The sequence below is a fragment of the Lithobates pipiens genome, unplaced genomic scaffold (genome assembly GCF_037356315.1).
Source record: "Lithobates pipiens isolate NorthernLeopardFrog02 unplaced genomic scaffold, aLitPip1_a1.2 Scaffold_8, whole genome shotgun sequence".
In the NCBI taxonomy this organism is placed as follows: Eukaryota; Metazoa; Chordata; class Amphibia; order Anura; family Ranidae; genus Lithobates; species Lithobates pipiens.
This window is the reverse complement of record NW_027507903.1, coordinates 473578106-473596719: the sequence shown is the minus strand read 5'-3', so window position 1 is coordinate 473596719 and position 18614 is coordinate 473578106. Positions and strand designations below refer to the sequence as shown.

At 41.9% G+C, this 18614-nt stretch overlaps 1 protein-coding gene across 5 annotated transcripts in view; it reads left to right on the top strand.

Moving 5' to 3' along the window:
- The window catches only part of ABCC9 (ATP binding cassette subfamily C member 9), a 182096-nt gene that overhangs the window by 98696 nt on the left and 64786 nt on the right, over window positions 1–18614 (top strand). For 4 of the 5 annotated variants that reach the window (XM_077468695.1, XM_077468696.1, XM_077468694.1 and 1 more), the window contains exons 17-20: window positions 2424–2529; window positions 5980–6018; window positions 12127–12228; window positions 14513–14597. In XM_077468695.1, coding sequence (XP_077324821.1) covers window positions 2424–2529; window positions 5980–6018; window positions 12127–12228; window positions 14513–14597 — 332 coding nt within the window. The remainder of the gene's footprint in view (window positions 1–2423; window positions 2530–5979; window positions 6019–12126; window positions 12229–14512; window positions 14598–18614) is intronic. The other variant, XM_077468698.1, reaches the window with a different exon arrangement.

Genomic DNA, 18614 nt, shown 5'->3' with positions numbered 1-18614 from the left:
TGCACTTGGAAGTGCAGTCGCTGAGGGGAAGCTCTGCTGATTTTATCATCCAATCATGTACAAGCAAAAATTCAGTTTTTTATTTTCCTTGCATGTCCCACCAGATCTACAGTGATTGCACTTCCAAGTGCACTTGTAGTGGATTTGCCTTTAGTAAATAACCCCCATAGTCTCTCACCAGCAGAACATACTCCCCCCTGCAACTCTGGCTGTAAAGGAAAATTCCAAGTACTTCAAGGTATCGGGGAACTTGTGAATTTTCCTTCCATGTGACAGTGCTGGTGTTAGTGATTGGACATTGCTGTCACAAGGGAGAGTCCTCAATGGTGTTTGATCGTAGACCTACAGTTCACACAGACCTTTCAGTTTTAATCCTTACCCAGATAAGAGTGAAACTCCAGCCCATACTTTCAATTTTAGTTTCAGATAACCACTATCGATTTTTTTTTATTTCTGTCTATATCCCTACTAAGGAGACTCACAATCTCTATTTGTTCTGGTGTCACTGGAACCAAAAGTGGTGGGAAGTCCACATTTTTACAGTTTTAGTAGAGATGTGTTGGTGACACAAATCAGGAGCTTCTATGATCCCGCTTCATCACAGCTTCTAAAGCAAATTTATTGTTATGGGGCTTGCTCAGGTTGCTGGCCCTGGCCGTGGAGATCAGAGAAACACGTTGGCTATTGTGTCCACCACTATGATGAAAAAATCTAACTGGAATTCTGCCTATACTTACATCACTCTCTACTCCTAAATTGCTTCATGTACCCACATTCCTTCTCCCTCAGAACATTGAAACTTTGCAAAGTACACATCTGATTTGCCTTTAGTAAATCAACCCCAAAGGATCAAAGCACCATGCATATACCACTGTCTTTAACGGGCGGTGATCAGGTCCTGGTGCTATTTTCAGTCTTTCATTGTCAGGAATATCTGACTAGTGGTGGCTGGTGCTCAATATTTTAAGCCAAACAAGAGACGGACAGTAATATTAATTCGCTATTGTCAGACAAGTGGGTGGGCTCGGGGCAAAGTGCTCTGCGCCCCGAGCCAACCCTTTTTTGAAGCCAATTAGAGCCTCAGGCTCTAATCATGTGCTTAAAAAAAAATAAAAAACTCCATTGAAACCTATGTGTCCGGTGCCCCGCATGTAGATTAGGGGGCCGGACACATGGATGGGGGGGGGCGGCACCCGTGCGCCCTGCATGAGCGCCTGTATCTGTCCATCCATAGTTTACTACATGCGATATGGCACAGTATGTGTCACTTTACTCGATTTATACTAATGCTGTTCTATTAGCGTTATACGAGAGATAGCCTCTTATTTAATCTTCCTCATCAAATATTTGTCTCATTCTATACGTGATGTAATAAACCCTCTATAAATGTTTGCAAATTCCAGATTAATGTGTCAGTCTCTCTACAACATTGTGTCCTGCGCAAGAAGAGTGTTTACGTAGCAGAAATGTTTGTATATAGTGAGGCGTTTTATGTTACGTTATACTCCGAGTGTTATTAATGAGATGGCAGCGGATTTTTTCAGTAGAAGCTGCAGAAAAAGGAAAATGTTGCGCTGCCACCCAATTTTTATCTAACCTGCTCCCAGCTATGTGACCCCTTTATAACACTTAAACTGGCCATATATTTGTAGATTTTCAAACGAACATTCATATGGAAAGTCTTAGTATATTTGATGGATTGATGAATGTCGTACAGCAGTACTTCAAAATTCTGCTTGTTTTTTATAATTATTATTATACAGGATTTATATAGCGCCAACAGTTTGCGCATCACTATACAATCAAAGGGGCGACAGCACATTTACAATACAATAACATATAAGAGAGTTAGGAGGACCCTGCTCATAAGAGCTAACAATCAAATAGGGATGAATGGACTTTAACAAATGAACACCACATACACTATTAGAAATTTTTTAGTTCAAGTATTATTCTGTCCCTTTAAATTTTCATGTTACTGCGGTCAAAAACAAATGTTGATTTGACCACACTAATGATCAGAAGATCAAATGAATGTTCTTAAATAGGAACATTCCAAACAAAAATTCTACAAGAATATGGCCACCTTTCAAATACCTTCAGTAAGGGAGAAGGGGTTGTGGGGCCAACGCTGGGTGCTTGAATAAGCAAGGTGGCAGGGACTCTTTTTAAATAAATATTTTTCTATCAGTGGTGCTGAGTACACATTTAAGTAGGTAGAACAGTATGTAGAACTTTAATTACATGGGCTGCTCAAGCCTGAGGGCCCCGGATATGTACCAAAAGTCCACATATATCCCTTGGCCTTCAGGTTGGGCGCGAGGGGTCTAGAATAATGGGCCATCCATTGCAACTACACCCACCATCCTGATAGCTGTGTGTATGGTGGTCCCCGTGTGTTATTATCACCTCTCTTCTTTCAGGTCAGCTCACCATGATTGTCGGTCAGGTCGGATGTGGAAAGTCCTCCCTTCTACTAGCTATTCTCGGGGAGATGCAAAAGCTGGAGGGGAGAGTCTGCTGGAATAAGTAAGTCCATAGGCAATAGTTTTATTCAGATGTGAACATCAAGATCATCAGGTCTGCTGCAGCAGATCACAGATCGAAGAATGAACTTATGTTATGAATTAATTGATTATACATATTTCCACTGTCTGATTTTCCCAAGTTCCTGCAGAATTAGACCTGTTGTCTAACATTTTTAAGTCAGAAAATACACAGCTAAAATACATTTGTGTGATCTTTGCGACCTGCCAAAAGACACAACAAGTTTTATGTCCTCCTGTGTAGTTGGGTAGCATAGCTTGGTCAAGGTCTCACCCAGGCTCCTGACTGGACAGTAAAGGAGCATCTCAAGTCATTACTATGATCACTTTGTTGTCTTCTTCTGTCAATAAGCCTCCAGTGCTGGAATGGTAGCCTGACGGGCTTACAGTGAAAAGAGTCTCTCTGCACAGAGGGTTACTGGAAGCTAATATAAAGACAGAATTCAGGTACTAATTGCATATATATATTATACAATATTTATTTAATTACCTCTCCTTTTTATTGCGCTTTTTTTTTTTTGTAATATCAGAAACTCAATTCACAAAGCTAACACATCAGTGTAATAATTCTTATTTTCAAAAAAATGATGGCTTAGTCCAATGTTCAATTAGAGTAAAAAAATGACAGTCACATGCCTAAAATAAAGATATTTATCCTTGTGTTAAGCTTTGTGAACTGAACCTTTTACGCGTATTGAACACTTAGCACTTTCTTTGCACTGTTGCTTGGCAGCTCTGATGTTCTCTACTACTCTTATCAAGATGTGGATCTCACCTTGTAGGGAAGTGAGATTCTCCCTACCGGAGTCTCTGATGTTATGGAAATTAAACATGTATACAGCTATAAACGGTTTGTTATATTTAGTTGTTCTTAAGTGATTTAACTATTTTTACCTTTCTAATATAAGTGTATGTAGAGTCATTTTTATTTATTTTTTTAGTTTAGGAAAGCATACGGAAGGTTACAACTCCTATCGAGTTATTTCTTTGGCACCTTTGTCCTGCCCTCACCTCCTGCCCTAGAGATACAATGGTTAATGACAGGAGATCCCTCCAAAACAAATGGAATTCCCATCCAATAGAATTATCACTGGAATAGGTGTCCTCGTGAGAGGATTCCTCTATCCTCTTTCTCTAATAACAACTACAATGGTCAGTAGGACAAATCTCAGCAGTAGGCACGCAGACGGAATAATGAGAGCATCAGACTAAAGAACTAAGAGGTTGATTTACTAAAACTGGATAGCGCAAAGTCTAGTGCAGCTCTGTGTAGAAACAGCTTCCATTTTTATTTATTTTTGTTGATGCTTAATTGAACAAGCTGAAGTTAGAAGCTAATTGGCTACCATGTACAGCTGCACCAATTTACACTCTCCAGTTTTAGTAAATCATGTGAAATTCAATATATTGTTCTACTGACACTATAGAAGTTATTGTGACTTCAGAAAAGGTTCCTGCACTACTTTGGTACAACTTTTGATGCGACTTTGGACCAAAGAATGTAAAGTCAGATGAAGGTTGCAATGCAAGTCGCACAACTTTGTCTCACCAGTGGTGGCTGGTACTCAATATTTTTTGGGAGGGTGGCAAACCAACGCCAAGCCCCACAGTGGGAGATGGAAGGGAATGCAGCAATTCCCCACCTCCCCTCCCCCTGCGAGAGACAGACGAGCAGGGGAGATGGACAGGAATGCAGCCATTGCTTCTCCTCCAGGCCAAACAGGAAAGGATGATTGACCGGCAGTCCTAAGACTCCCTGGCCAATTGGGTCTCAGGAACTGTTTCCTGATTGACCGGTAGAAGAACCAGGAAGACAATAGCAAATATCAATTTGCTATTATCACACAAGTGGGTTAGCTCAGGGCACAGTGCTCTGCACCCCAAGCCCACCCTTTTTTGAAGCCAATTAGAGCCTTGGGCTCTAATCATGTGCTTGAAAAAATAAAACATTGAAATCCATGCATCCGGCACCCCGCATGTAGATTAGAGGGCTGGACGCATGGATAGAGGGGGCGGTGCTTGTGAGCACTCCTATGAATGGGCCGCCACTGCGTTTCACAAGTGTGAAAGGAGCCTAAGTTATTGATTTACTAAAGGCACATTAACTTTGCACTTTTCAAAGTGCAGTTGTGCTCTGGAAGAGGACAGGCTCCAAAGCTTAGTAAATGAGCAGAAGTTCTGCTGACTTCCATCATCCAATCTTGTGCAAATAAAAATGCTGTTTTTTTATTTTCCTTGCGTGTGATTGAATGTTCTTTGCAAAGTGAAGCTTTACCTCATTTACTAAGCTTTGGAGCAAATGCACTTGCACAGTGCAACCGCGGTTTGCAAAGTGCACAGTCTATTTGCTTTTAGTAAATCAACCCCTAAAAGTCCAAAATCCTTTAATATTAGTGTTTGCTAATAACAAGGAACCACAGAATAGCCAACTTTTTCCGGAGACACCGACACTCCCTCTTCATCAGGACTGTAGTAGAAACATTAATACCAAAATGGAAATAGCTGGAATAAATATGAAAGATTGCGGAATATTTCATAATAGAATGGGATCCAATGTTAAATCTTTTTCATATATATATATATATATATATATATATATATATATACACAGGCATACCCCACTTTTAAATACACAATGGAGTTTATTTACTAAAGCTGGAAAGTGCAAAATCAGGCTCACTTCTGCATAGAAACCAATGAGCTTCCAGGTTTTATTACCAAAGCTTAATTGAACAAGCTGGGGTTAGAAGCTCATTGGATTCTATGCAGAAGTGAGCCTGATTTTGCACTTTCCAGCTTTAGTGAATAAACCCCATTGTTTACTTAAAAGTGGGGTATGCCTGTATACAGTATATAGGCCCAATTTGTGATTGTTAATAAATATAATCATAATGTATCTAGCTAACGGCACAAAAAAAATTGAACTTGCTGGCACAATAGTGAATGCCTAAAATCTGACAATAAGATGAAGTTATTGGCTGTCCAACACAAAGAAATGTACTGTATCCTAATAAAAGTTTCAAAATAGGTACCATGACCACTAAATAGAAGTTACAATCAATGCATCAGAAACTTCTTATATTTACGATAACTGATACTCGATATTTAGCAATACATCTTTCCTCACTCCATCCAAAACTTACATACACCTTGTAACTTTATAAATGTATTTTTCACAAAAAAAGTCTTGGGAATTTTTTTGAAAGATATTTTGGTGTGCGGTATTTTTAGTATTGTAAAATCCTCAGGTTGTGTATATCCCTTAATGGAAGCTTATCTGCTACAGGGTAAGGAAAAAAAATATTTCAAAATGTTTTCCCCATCAAATCCCTTTCCATCAAAGGGCAGGTTGTTCACTTTCCTATCTATGCCCTCAAAGTGTGAAGAACCAATCATTTATTTATTACTAAATCATTTCTGTCATAACTTGCAGCCCGGATGACTGCTTCCCTTCCTCTGATGATGACGGAAGGTATGCCCTTGGCTGTGTGTGCTTTTCATGATATACCTTTTTCATTGTTTAGGTGAATATGTACTATACAATCTGGCTGTACAATCATTTTTTTTTATATCTACCCACAACTTTGTAATGCAAGAACCTGTCTGATTTCATATTAACTGAATTGTATAGGTTTTTCCTGGTATTACAGAGCTTTGCTAAGTCTAAACCAGATTGTACAATAAGATTGTATAGTGTATGGCCAAATTTAGATGAGTCATCTGTGCTGTGAATCTCTAACATGGCGGAACTCGATACTTCCCGTCACTGGCACAGCACAGGAAGTTATCGTGTCACCCAAGTGTGCTGTGTGCCCCATTGTCCATCTCTCTAACTCTGGGGTCTCGAACTGGCGGCCCTCCAGTTGTTGCAGAACTGCAAGTCCCATCATGTCTCTGCCTGGGGGAGTCATGCTTGTAACTGTCAGCCTTGCAATGCCTCATGGGACTTGTAGTTCTGCAACAGCTGGAGGGCCACCAGTTTGAGCCTGCAATTCTTCACTCATTACTAAGGCTCGTTGGAGGTTTTTATTGTAATTTCTTCTTGTTTTATTGTTTCAATCTTGAAGAGAAATCCTTGTGTGCCCCCTGTGCCTTGAACTAAACCTGAAATGAGAGACATATGGAGGAGCTATTGATGTCCAGATTTGGAAATGCTAAGTGCCTGGCTCTGTCTGGGATATACTTTCTGAGCCACAGCATTCTTTTATGTTACTTACTGCGTACTTGTTATGGCTTAGTGACACGAAAATGATCGACTCTGAAGGGTCAGCATTAGAGACCGGACAAATTTCAAATGTTTTGTAAAATCTTGCCATTTCAGTGAAAAGGTGAGAGTCAGTGGGGAATGTAAAATTAAGGTGGTAATTAGTGTTTTTTTGAAGTGCAAAGAACACATACAGTACATCTTGCAGTATGTGCACATTGACAAGTACAGAAAAATACCTCTTGCACTGCCAGAAATCTATTGAGCATCTAAATTCCTGTATTGAGTTGACAATGCTACCTCTGCTACATTTAAATCCCAAACAGTGTTGTCAGACCTACCTACTACAGTACTTCTTCTCTCCTGAACTCCGTTAGCCTCCCACTCCTACATTAATCTCTTCATAGCACAAGAGGGGGACGTACTGTAGTCTAGTAAGGGAGAATTTGGCAGGAGTTAAACGGGGGAACTTTAAATTTACTGCTGAGATGTACTGAGTATGGTATTTTTTTTTGCCCTGACATACACTTTAAGGGTGCAATGGACTTTAAATGGCTCCTAGGGATTTTTTTTCTTTCTTTTTTTAAAATATATTTTAAAGCATAACTTCACCTTTTCACAAAAAGAATTGAAAAGGTGAACTCACATCCTACACTCTCCTTTTGCGCAGCTGTGTGCATTGTCCCATAAGCAAAAATGCACCTGTGGGTTTTTTCGCCCATGTGCAACAGGCCATCTTCATGTCATGCGTTCTCCATGTGTTTCACCCTCCACCCAAAATGATGAAATCGCCTTTCTGTTATTGAAAAGCAAAAACAATTTATCCCTATGGCAAACTTCTCTAATAGACATATTCCACCTTTAATTGCAGATCCTCTACCAATACTAATTTGAATCAGAAAAGCAAACTGTACATAGTGTAAAATCCTTATTAAAACATTATAAATTATTGACATGCACTACAATTTATAGCATACACTACAGCACTAGAGCATTAGCAGAGTTTAAACCAATCCAGCCAGCATTCTCCTTGTTCATGCAACTTATCTGCCAAAACAAGTCCCAGCAGTGGCCCTCACTGGCCCTGCTCCTTTGCTATGTACCCAGGTTCCCTGCGGCTTGTTTTGTCACTGCTGACAATATGAAAGGGTTAGACCCCTTTCGCACTGAGGCAGTTTTCAGGCGTTTTAGTGCTAGAAATAGAACCTGTAAAGCACCTGAAAACTGCCTCCCATTCATTACAATGGGTGCTTTGCAGGTGGAAAAGTCCTGCAAGCAGTATCTTTGGGGCGGTTTGAGAGCAGTGTATACTGCACTCCCAAAATGCCCCTGCCCATTGCAATGAATGGGCAGCGCTTCCGGAGTGCCGCCCTGCTTTGGGGTTAAAAGCGCACCACTAGGGGCCGAAGAGCGCCGCTTAAACAGCGCTAAAGCCAAACATCAGAATGGGGAAGAAAGGGGCTTTAAGTGACTTTGAATGTGGCATGGTTGTTGGTGCCAGATGGGCTGGTCTGAGTATTTCAAAAACTGCTGATCTACTGAGATTTTCACGCACAACTACCTCTAGGGCTTACAGAGAATGGTCTGAAAAAGAAAAAAATATCCAGTGAGTGGCAGTTGTGTGGACGAAAACTCCTTGTTGATGTTGGAGGTTAGAGGAGAATGGACAGACTGGTTCGAGATGATAGAAAGGCAACAGTAATTGAAATAACCACTGGTTACAACCAAGGTATGCAGAATACCATCTCTGAATGCACAACACATCAAACCTTGAAGTAGACGGCTACAGCAATAGAAGACCACACCGGGTGCCACTCTTATTAGCTAAGAACAAGAAACTGAGGCTACAATTTGCACAGGCTCACCAGAATTGGACAATTGAAGGTTGGAAAAATGTTGCCTGGTCTGATGAGTTTAAATTTCAGCTGCGACTTTCAGATGGTGGGGTCAAAATCTGGCGTAAACAACATAAAAGCATGGATCCATCCTGCCTTGTATCAACGGTTCAAGCTGGGGATGGTGGTGTAATGGTGTGGGGGATATTTTATTGCCACACTTTGGACCCCTTAGTACCAATTGAGCATCGTCTAAACAACACGGCCTACCTGAGTATTGTTGCTGACCATGTCCATCCCTTTATGACTACAGTGTACCATCTGATGGCTACTTCCAGCAGGATAATACACCATGTCACAAAGCTCAAATCATCTCACCACTGGTTTCTTGAACATGACAATGAGGTCACTGTACTCCAATGGCCTCCACAGCCACCAGATCTCAATCCAATAGAGCACCTTTGAGATGTGGTGGAATGGGAGATTCGCATCATGCATGGGCAGCTGCAGGAACTGTGTTATGTTATCATGTCAATATGAACCAAAATCTCAGAAGAATGTTTCCAACACATTGTTGAATCTATGCCACAAAGAATTAAGGCAGTTCTGAAGGCAAAAGGGGGTCAAACCTGGTACTAGCAAGATGTACCTGATAAAGTGGCCAGTATGTGTAAGTCGTACCTGTTTATATGCAGCCCTCTCTTGTCGACATCCTCCTAAAACACACAGATCAGAGGCTATTTCTCAGCAGTAGAAGGCAGGGGGCAGGGATCTGACATCACACACATTGCAGAGCTAGAGCACAGAGCTCAGGGAAACCTGAGCAGAGGGAATGAACACACCTCCTCTACACAGAATCACAGTGAAATATACACAGCTGAGGCTGTCAGAAAGGGAGGACATTCAGTCACCCTGGATCCCTGTGGAGTTTGCTTGTATGTATGTCAACATGTATGTGTAGCGGTACCCCCGTAAGGGCTGCTGGTAGTCGTGGTCTGTCACCCTGCCCGGCCAGGCACACAACTTTCAGTCACTCCTCATACAGCCCTTGCACTTGTTTTTGTTATTTTTATTAGGGGGATTCAACTGGGGATAAGTTAATTATGAGATTGCCAGTTGATTGTAGAAACAGATACAGGGACTTGAGAACTATATACATTTCCAGTATATACACTTCCTCTCTTCCTCCAGCACAAAACATGCTTGCAGACTATCACTCCCAGGACCAGCTATCACTGATATGCAGGCCTGATACTGGCTCAGTCAGGCCCAAAGTGAATGCCCTTTGCAAGCAGGGACCACAGGTCCCTATGGTGTAGCAAAAATATAAGTAGGTAGTCCCAATGCTAGCTGTCAACGTGGCTACTGATCCCAGCAACACATCTTCAGGCCCTGCCAGCCCTCCTTGCTGCAGCTGTCATTCCCAACTCACATTAAAACAACCAAGCTTTGCTGCCAGCCAAGTCTGTAAATTGACCTAAACTAACAAAAACCTAACCACTACCACTTCTAGCACACTAGATATATATATTTTTTCAATATATATTATTTAACTAAATATAATATTTTAAACAATGTACAATTTGCTTTTTTTTTTATTCCAGCCAGTATGCACGGGGGATCTGCTATTAAAGTGGTAGTAAAGTCCACTTTTGAACTTGTACCTATATATTTTTATACGTGCTTGTAAAATACAGCATCTATTTTCAACAAAAATTTTGAATCATGCAAAATCAAGTTAGACAGAAAGAAGTGTGCAATGGCATCCTATGTATTTCTCTCTGCTCAGGATTCCTTTAGCAGAACAATTTCTCTAACAGCGATGTTCTTTGGGTCTCTAATCATTTACAAGAATGAATAATAAACATTTGGTGTGTGAGAAAGACAGACATTAATCTGTTTAGCAGCAGATCCCTATAACACCTTATAGGGCTTTTATCTTTTATTTTTAGATTGTGGTGCCATCCACTCCATCGTTTAATGTTTAGTCTAAATCAGCTTTTCTCAACCTTTTTAACACAAAAGAACTCTTGAAATAACTTTTTAATCTCAGGGAACCCCGGTTAATAATTTCTATATTTACAGCTCATAGTACATTAGGATGATGGTCAGTGGGAAGAATCCCCTATTACAGATAGCTAAAAAGATATATATATTATCTGTGCGTCATTGCTCAATGAACCCATAGCAAGCTCTGGACGAATCCTATGGTTCCACGGAACCCTGGTTGAGAAAGGCTGGTCTAAAATCATATTCACTTTCACTTACATGATGTTTGCAAAGACTAAACAATTTTTTATTTCATTTTATTTTATTGTCAATTGATTGAGTGTATGTGATTCTCTTTTCAAAGCTGTGACTAAAGATCTTGAGTTAAAGAAAATGGTAATCATTAAAATACAAGGGAAACAAACAGGCTATTATTATAAAATGTGGCCAATCGTTACAATATATCAGCAACAAACAGGAAACTGATGCAATACAAGGGCAATGAATGGGCTATAATTACAATATGTTGGTAACAAATGGCAATATTACAAAACAGGGCAAAAAACAAGCTGTGGTAACAATATGTGACCAACAAATAGGCAATTGTTACAATATAAGGACAACAAAATAGCAATTGTTATAATATGTGTACAACAATTGGGCAATTGATACAATATGAGCACAACAAACAGGCCATTGTTGCATTTCATGGGCAATAGATGGACAATTGCTACAACACCAGGGCAGCACACAAACTGTTGTTACAGTATATTGACAAAAAACTGACAATTGCTACAATGCAAAAGCAACAAATGGGCACTCTTTACAAGATGAGAGTAAAAAACAAGCAACTGTTGCAATGCAATGGCAACAAATAGGCAATTGTTACAATACAAGGGCAACAGATGGGCAATTGCTACAACAGCAGGGTGACACACAGGCTGTTGTTACAATAGGTTGGCAACAAACAGGCAATTCTTACAATACTCGGGCAACAAATGGGCAGTCTTTACCATATGAGGGTAACAAACAGGTAATTGCTACAATGCAAGGGCAACAAATGGGCATTTGTTACAATACAAGAGCAATAAATGGGCAGGGGTCACATTACACAGACAACAAATGGGAAGTTGTTAAAATGCATGTGCAACAGATGGGCTATTTTTACAATATAAGTCAACAAAGAGACAATAGTTACAATATGTGGGCAATAGATGGGTAGCTGTCACAATTTATAGGTGCCCTTATGCAGAAACTTAGGGCCCCTACAGTCATACATGTATTGTACAATATAAGCAAATCATCTTCCCCAGGGATGGTTGGTGTACACTCACTTCATTCTCTGGTGTCCACTCTGAGGTCTCCCTAACTCTCTAAATGGCCAAACTTGTTGCCTTTTCTGGGGAGAAACGCCAACCATATGTGCCATTTCCTGTTGATAAAATTGGCAGAAAGTCCCATTTATTCTCGGGATGCCAGTACAATACTCACCAGATGACAATCCTTTCCAGACTCTGAGCTGGCTCTGATCTTTTTACTCTTCCTTTTTCAGTAAGAACAGAAATTCCGTGGCCTACGCTGGACAGAAGCCCTGGCTGCTCAATGCCACAGTGGAAGAGAACATCACATTTGGGAGTCCCTTCAACAAGCAGAGGTACCAACACATTTATAGACCACCCACACCATTACACTGAAATACATAGTCTATAAATTCATACTGACATCCACTGGCAGACTGACACTAGAAGCTTGAGCATGCATTGTTCCATAAAGAGGATCATTCTGACCAGCATGAAGAATAATCAGAATCTGCATCTCATTGCTGAATTTTGACCCTTTTCATACATTGGTTGTCAGTTCTTTCAATCATGGAGGTTCAGCATCACATTTGGGTGTTACATAGGGCAGCCTACATCCAGATACAGTCTGCCTAGGAAAGCCCATTCCTCCAGATTGACATTCACCAAGGAAAGCATTTTATTGTTTGCATAACTCCTCCCAAGACCCAGCCCACTGCTTTCATCAGGTCTGGGAGCTCTGGTCTGGAAAGGAGTACTGATGTAGGGTGCTGTGATGTTTTCTGGAAGCTATGTACGACACCCTGCTTGACCCTCCCACCATTCATAATCTATGAATCCTATGATCCTATGATGATGAAATATAAAGAGAAAAGTTTTATTGTTGATGAGTGCGGATTTTCATCTTAGTCCAGTCATTGAGGCCATATATGTGGTTTCATTTACTAAAGGCAAATAGACCATTCACTTTGCAAGTGCTGTTGCACTCTGCAAGAGAATTTGCTCTAGAGCTTAGTAAATGAGGGGACGCTCTGCTGACTTCCATCGTCCAATCATGTGCAACAATTTAGCAGTTTTGTTTTCCTTGCATGTAATTGGGTATTCTTTGCAAAGTGAACCTTTACCTCATTTATTAAGCTGTAAAGAGTGCAACTACTCTTGCAAAGTGAACAGTCTACAGTAAAACCTTGGATTGCGAGCATAATTTGTTCCAGAAACATGCTTGTAATCCAAAGCACTTGTATATCAAAGCACATTTCCCCATAAGAAATAATGGAAACTCAAATGATTCATTCCACAGCCATTTATTCAAAGGTCCTTCACTTTAGAGTCCATATAAAAAGATTATAGCAATGTGGCCAGGTAACCATAAAATGTCCATTCACAAATGGAAGCCCCCAGGAAATTAGAAGCAAAATTTATCAGGAGCTACAGAGTATAAAAGAGAAGAGAGGAGCCTCTAAGCCCTTGTACACATGGTCGGAGATTCCGACTACCAAATCCGTCGGAGTAATTCCGACTATCAAATCCGTTGGAGTAATTCCGACCGATTAATTCCGGAAGAGGTCCGGAAGTGATACACACGGTCGGACTAAGTTGTCGGAAAATCTGATTGTACATAACGTGATGACGTTATCTCATTAGACGGGACTACGTTCAGGCTAGTAGCCAATAGCTTTGGTCTAGGAATTTGATCTGAGCACGCTTGGCACTTTGTCCGTCGGAGTAGGCTACACATGATCGGAGTATGTCCGATAGGAGCATTTTGTCGGAAAATTTTACCGGCAAGTTGGAAAACTTGGTCTGTCGGATATTCCGACGGAAACAGTCCAATGCAGACCACACACAGTCGGAATATCCGACAAAACGGTCCTATAGGACACATTCCATCGGAATCTCCGACCGTGTGTACAAGGGCTAAGTGTAGCAATATGGTTCAATTTAATGAAGGTACAACATTTAGCAACTCACATGGTTGATGATTAAATTAGGCACATCTAAGTATGCAGGCATCTGGGGTAAAGCTGTCCACATAGACCATCCTCCGCACCACCAGCTCTCACCGCTGTCAGTCTGCAATCGTGACCAGAAAGACTACCCGGCAGTATAGCAATCTGAAAGCGTGGCTTGAACCGCTTGTGGAGTGCAGAGTGGAAGGGATGACGTTGATGGCGGTGAGGAGGATGGTTTATGTGGACAGCTTTACCCCAGATGCCTGCATACTTAGATGTGCCTCTTTCTGAGTTGGTAAATGTTGTACCGTCATTAAATGTAACCATATTACTACACTTTTATACTCAATTGTGACATGATGCTACTTGTATATCAAGACATCGCTTGTATATCAAGTCAAAATGTATTAAAAATAAAAAAATAAAAAAATTTTGCTTGACTAGCAAAATGCTCTCAAACCAAATTACTCTCAAACCAAGGTTTTACTGTATTTGCCTTTAGTAAATCAACCCTAAGGATTTCAGTGTTCTTGTTATCAAGCCCTGGGTGTGTATTATCTGGATAAGGCCATGTGTCTTGCAACATGTTAGAGAAGTAGGACTCCCAGAATCCCTGGATATTTTTGGATGCAATATTACAGTACAAATATAGCTGTGTGTGTGTAATTTTTTGTCTTTTCTCTTACAGATATAAAGCCGTGACAGATGCCTGCTCCCTCCAGCCAGACATCGACCTGCTTCCGTTTGGGGATCAGACAGAAATCGGAGAAAGGGTAAGAGAAAATATCACTCTTGTGATATTTGCTTGCACCTACAGCCAATGCCGCAGCCCTCTGCAGCTTCAGGATTGGTGCTCTTTGACAGTAGCCTCATGAACTGTACGCGGGCCTTAAAATATAAAGACCCTGGTGCCGGCATCTAACGTTGCCTACCATACTGGTCGCTGCATTGGCATTCACTTTTTGTGTAGTACAGCAAGATGTAGTTATCTGCTGGGTGTCTTACAGGTACAGAGCATTGATAATCACCAGTATGACTGAGTCCCTGAAGACCCCCTCCATGGAGAAGCGAGTGATAAGGAGATTTCCACAGCTTGGTACTTCTAAGGTGCCTTAAGCCCTTGAGTGGTGAATCAGGGGCTGTGCCTTCTCCTTGTAGGGAACCCCCCAAACAATCTAGAACCCCCATTCCTGGGAGTAGTCCCTGGACCCCTTCTTCCATAGTGCAGAGTTGTGGGCAGTGTGAGGCTAAGAGCAATGTGTCTGTCATGGCTGTGCTGTACTTTTTCCCCTTGCTATAGAAATTGTATAGCATGTGGGTTGGCAGTAGCCCATTCTGTGTGCATAATCCTACCTCTAAAGACAGTCATCCTCAGCCCAGGTGTCTTTTTTAGCACATGCTCTGCTACAAGACAAGTCACTCTCCTGCTTCAGGCACAACTCTGCTCTGTTTTGAGGCCCTGGTCACCAAATGTGCCTTTACCTGTTAGACGGCTGCATCTCTTCTGCTCCACAGCACAGGTTGTGAGTACCCTTCAAGGGGTCCCCTCACCTATATAGTGGACATCAGGCACAAGGAAAAAAAGGACAAAGGGGCAGGCCAACACACACTGTGCACAAGGCCATGATGAGGTAAATCAGGGCTCCTTGGGTAATTCTGCCCACCTCACAATGACGGGACGCCCCCACTTCTATAAGTAGGGGGATGTCTGGTAGCTCTCTCAGCCCTCTGGACTCATGGAATTTCAGATATTTGAGTCTAGGATGTGGCATCTGCCCACTTCTCAGCTAAGATTACAGAATATTCTCATTCGCTCCTCAGGAGTGATTGTTCCGGTTCCTTCAGAGGAATGGTCGTATGGGTTTTATAACTTCAGGAATAGAGCTCCAAAACCCAATGGGGAGTTGGCCCAATCCTGGATTTGAGGTTCGCATTATCCTTCTGCAAGTCCAAAAATTCAGAGAAGGAAGAATGCTGGTGCTCTGCCACTTACAGTGGACGCTGGACATTTTAATGAGTCTGAGGACTCTAAACTGCAGCAACAACTGTTCCCCTATTTGAGGCTCCAGTTCCTGTCACATCAGCTCTGAGACTTGTGTCCAACGTGACTCACTGACGTCACTCGCCTGAGACTCAAGTCAGATGAGTGCGCCTGCAACTGTTCTCTCCCTGGCCTGTTCTCCAGCAGCTCCTGTTACAGTGAGTTACGTCGGCTCTGAGAGTGAGACTCAAGTCCGACGTGACTCACTGACGTCCCCCATTGCTAGACACCAGGCGGCCCAGGCATTAGCAACGAGTGCAGGGAAGAGGCTCCACCCACCTGTTCCTCCTGGTATTAGTCGAGTCTCTCTCTCTGCGCCGCTGATCGGCTGATGTGAGAGAGACTCGGCAGAGGCAGCGGCAGCCGCAGAGAATGTGAGACATGTCAGTGGCAGTGCTACTATTTGGGGGGGGGGGGCAATTGCCCTGTTGCCCCCCCCCCCCCCCTGGACCCACCCCTGGTCTGTGGTTGCCTGTGGAGCTGGGGTGGTCTGAGCACCCCAGGAGTGAAACAATCACATATTTTGCTGGTCTTGATATGAGAAGACTTTTTTTCTCAAATCCTCAAAATCTATAATGCCCAGCCCCAAGATTTATTTACACATATATGTAAAAAAAAGTTTGAATTAGCATTTGATTAATAACTGCAAATTTATTAAGTATTTGACGTAACCTATAAACATAGATGTGGCATATAACGATGGAGCGCTGGCTGGTAACTTATGAATTTCTCTCTAAATGTTTATTAGACGTGACAATTTTAGCAGATCCTGAAATGCTGTCCCATAAATACTGTACACTTAAAGCGACATCTGCGCACTGCAGCTAAAAATATTCCTGCTGTTTGCATTCCTTACCAGAGGCCGCTGATGGCGTCTACAAATTGTTTTGACGCTAAAAACAAAACCATTAATCAGCAGAGTGGAGCGTGACCTTGCAGGGAGCTGTGCAGAGCTGCAGTGAAGCAATAGTGAGCCAAGCCCGGAATATAATACAAGGGAGGACAGGACAGGGACATTCTCTGGACAGACACACGTCACTCCATACACGCAGTCTTTGTTTCCTGCCAAACTCACACAAAATATTCACATATCAGATCTGCTAATTGTTTCCAATTGATCAACAATGAAAAAAATTTGCTTTTTTTTAACCCGTTATTTGTGCAATGGTGAGCACCAGAATCTCAAAGAAAATTATCATGCTGAAAATTTGAATTGTTTTAGTAGATTTGCCTGTCGTGTGTTATCATCGCTTCTGTACACCTTGTACATAATTGAAGTTAAATCTGAACTCCAGCCTTCTTTTAGTCTTGCACAGTTGTACAGAAATAGCTTCCTCTGATTTCACTGCACACTGTGAGCTTCTCACAATGTGCATTAGATGCAGCAGCAAGTCAAATAGAGCTTGCGTTATTTCCTAGCTGGAGGATATCCAGCAGCATCTAGCGCTTTCCTCCCACGCCTGATTGTTCCTGATCCAGGGCCATCTTAATAGCATTGGGACCACTGTACAAAGTAAGGCACTGGGGCCCCTATCAGCCTGCCCCAATTTATGCAAATACTTTCCAGAATTAGGCTCGGTTCACATTCATACGATGCAAGAACCCTGCAAATCAACTGCGGGAACCCTGCGCATCACACCTGACTCACAGGCAGTTCACACTGCCTTATGCGAACCACTGGGAGTGTCCATACAAGTGTCAAATAAGTTAATGACACCCCCAGATTGGTTCGCATATCGCATCCCATTCAGACAGGATTTAGATCACATGGGTGTGAACACCCATATGATCCGATTCTGGTGCGGACCAAAAAAAGGGTCCTGCACGACTTTGGTCCGAATGCGATGCAAATTCAGCCATACAATCTGTATGGCTGAGTTTGCATCGCACAGACATCGCACAGACACAGCAGTGCGGTGCGAATCACATGCGATGTCTGACATTGCACCAATGTGAACCCAAAATGTAAGTACAAATAGTTGGTAGAATTAAACGTATATTTATTAGTACTTTCAAGAAAATAGATTTTAACAATAAGAAAACATGCCATAAATCAAAGACTAATAAACAAAAGACACAGTATGGGGGGAGGCAGAAGGGCACAATACTGGGATCAGGAGGGCACAGTACAGATTCTGGGACATGGCCATCCTGGGACAGCTTAGTAAAAAGCATGACTGTCCCACTAGATCTGGGACTATTGGCAAGTATGATGTAATGCAAGATTATCTTGGGGCCCCCCGACACCTGGTGCCCTGGGCAGTGCCCATGCATTAGGACAACCCTGTCCTGACCTGCCCTTTTCATTTACTGGGTTTCAATTCTTTCAGACATAGAGGCTCAACATCACATGTGGACATTACCTGTCTAGGGCAGTCTGCATGCAAATGCAGCCTGCCTAGAAATGCCCGCTCCTCAAGACTGACATCCACTTATCAAGGCATTTTGATATTTGGATAACTCCTCACAAGAGACAGCCCACTACTGGCATCAAGGCTGAGGACTCCTAACAGGAGTAATGAGATTGAGTGCTGTCACCAGTTATGATCTGCCTGCACTGCATAAAGACGCACATAAAGACTCACAGTCCCAGTTTATACAATTTTATTAAAAAATATCATTGGCAGAGAAGGGAAAATATAAGCAAATTAAACTTTGCCATTAGATATGTCATTTTAAAATATAGCTTTCAGGTATTGCAGTGTAACAGTGCAAGAAGCAAAGCAACCACACCCAATGTATCTCACTC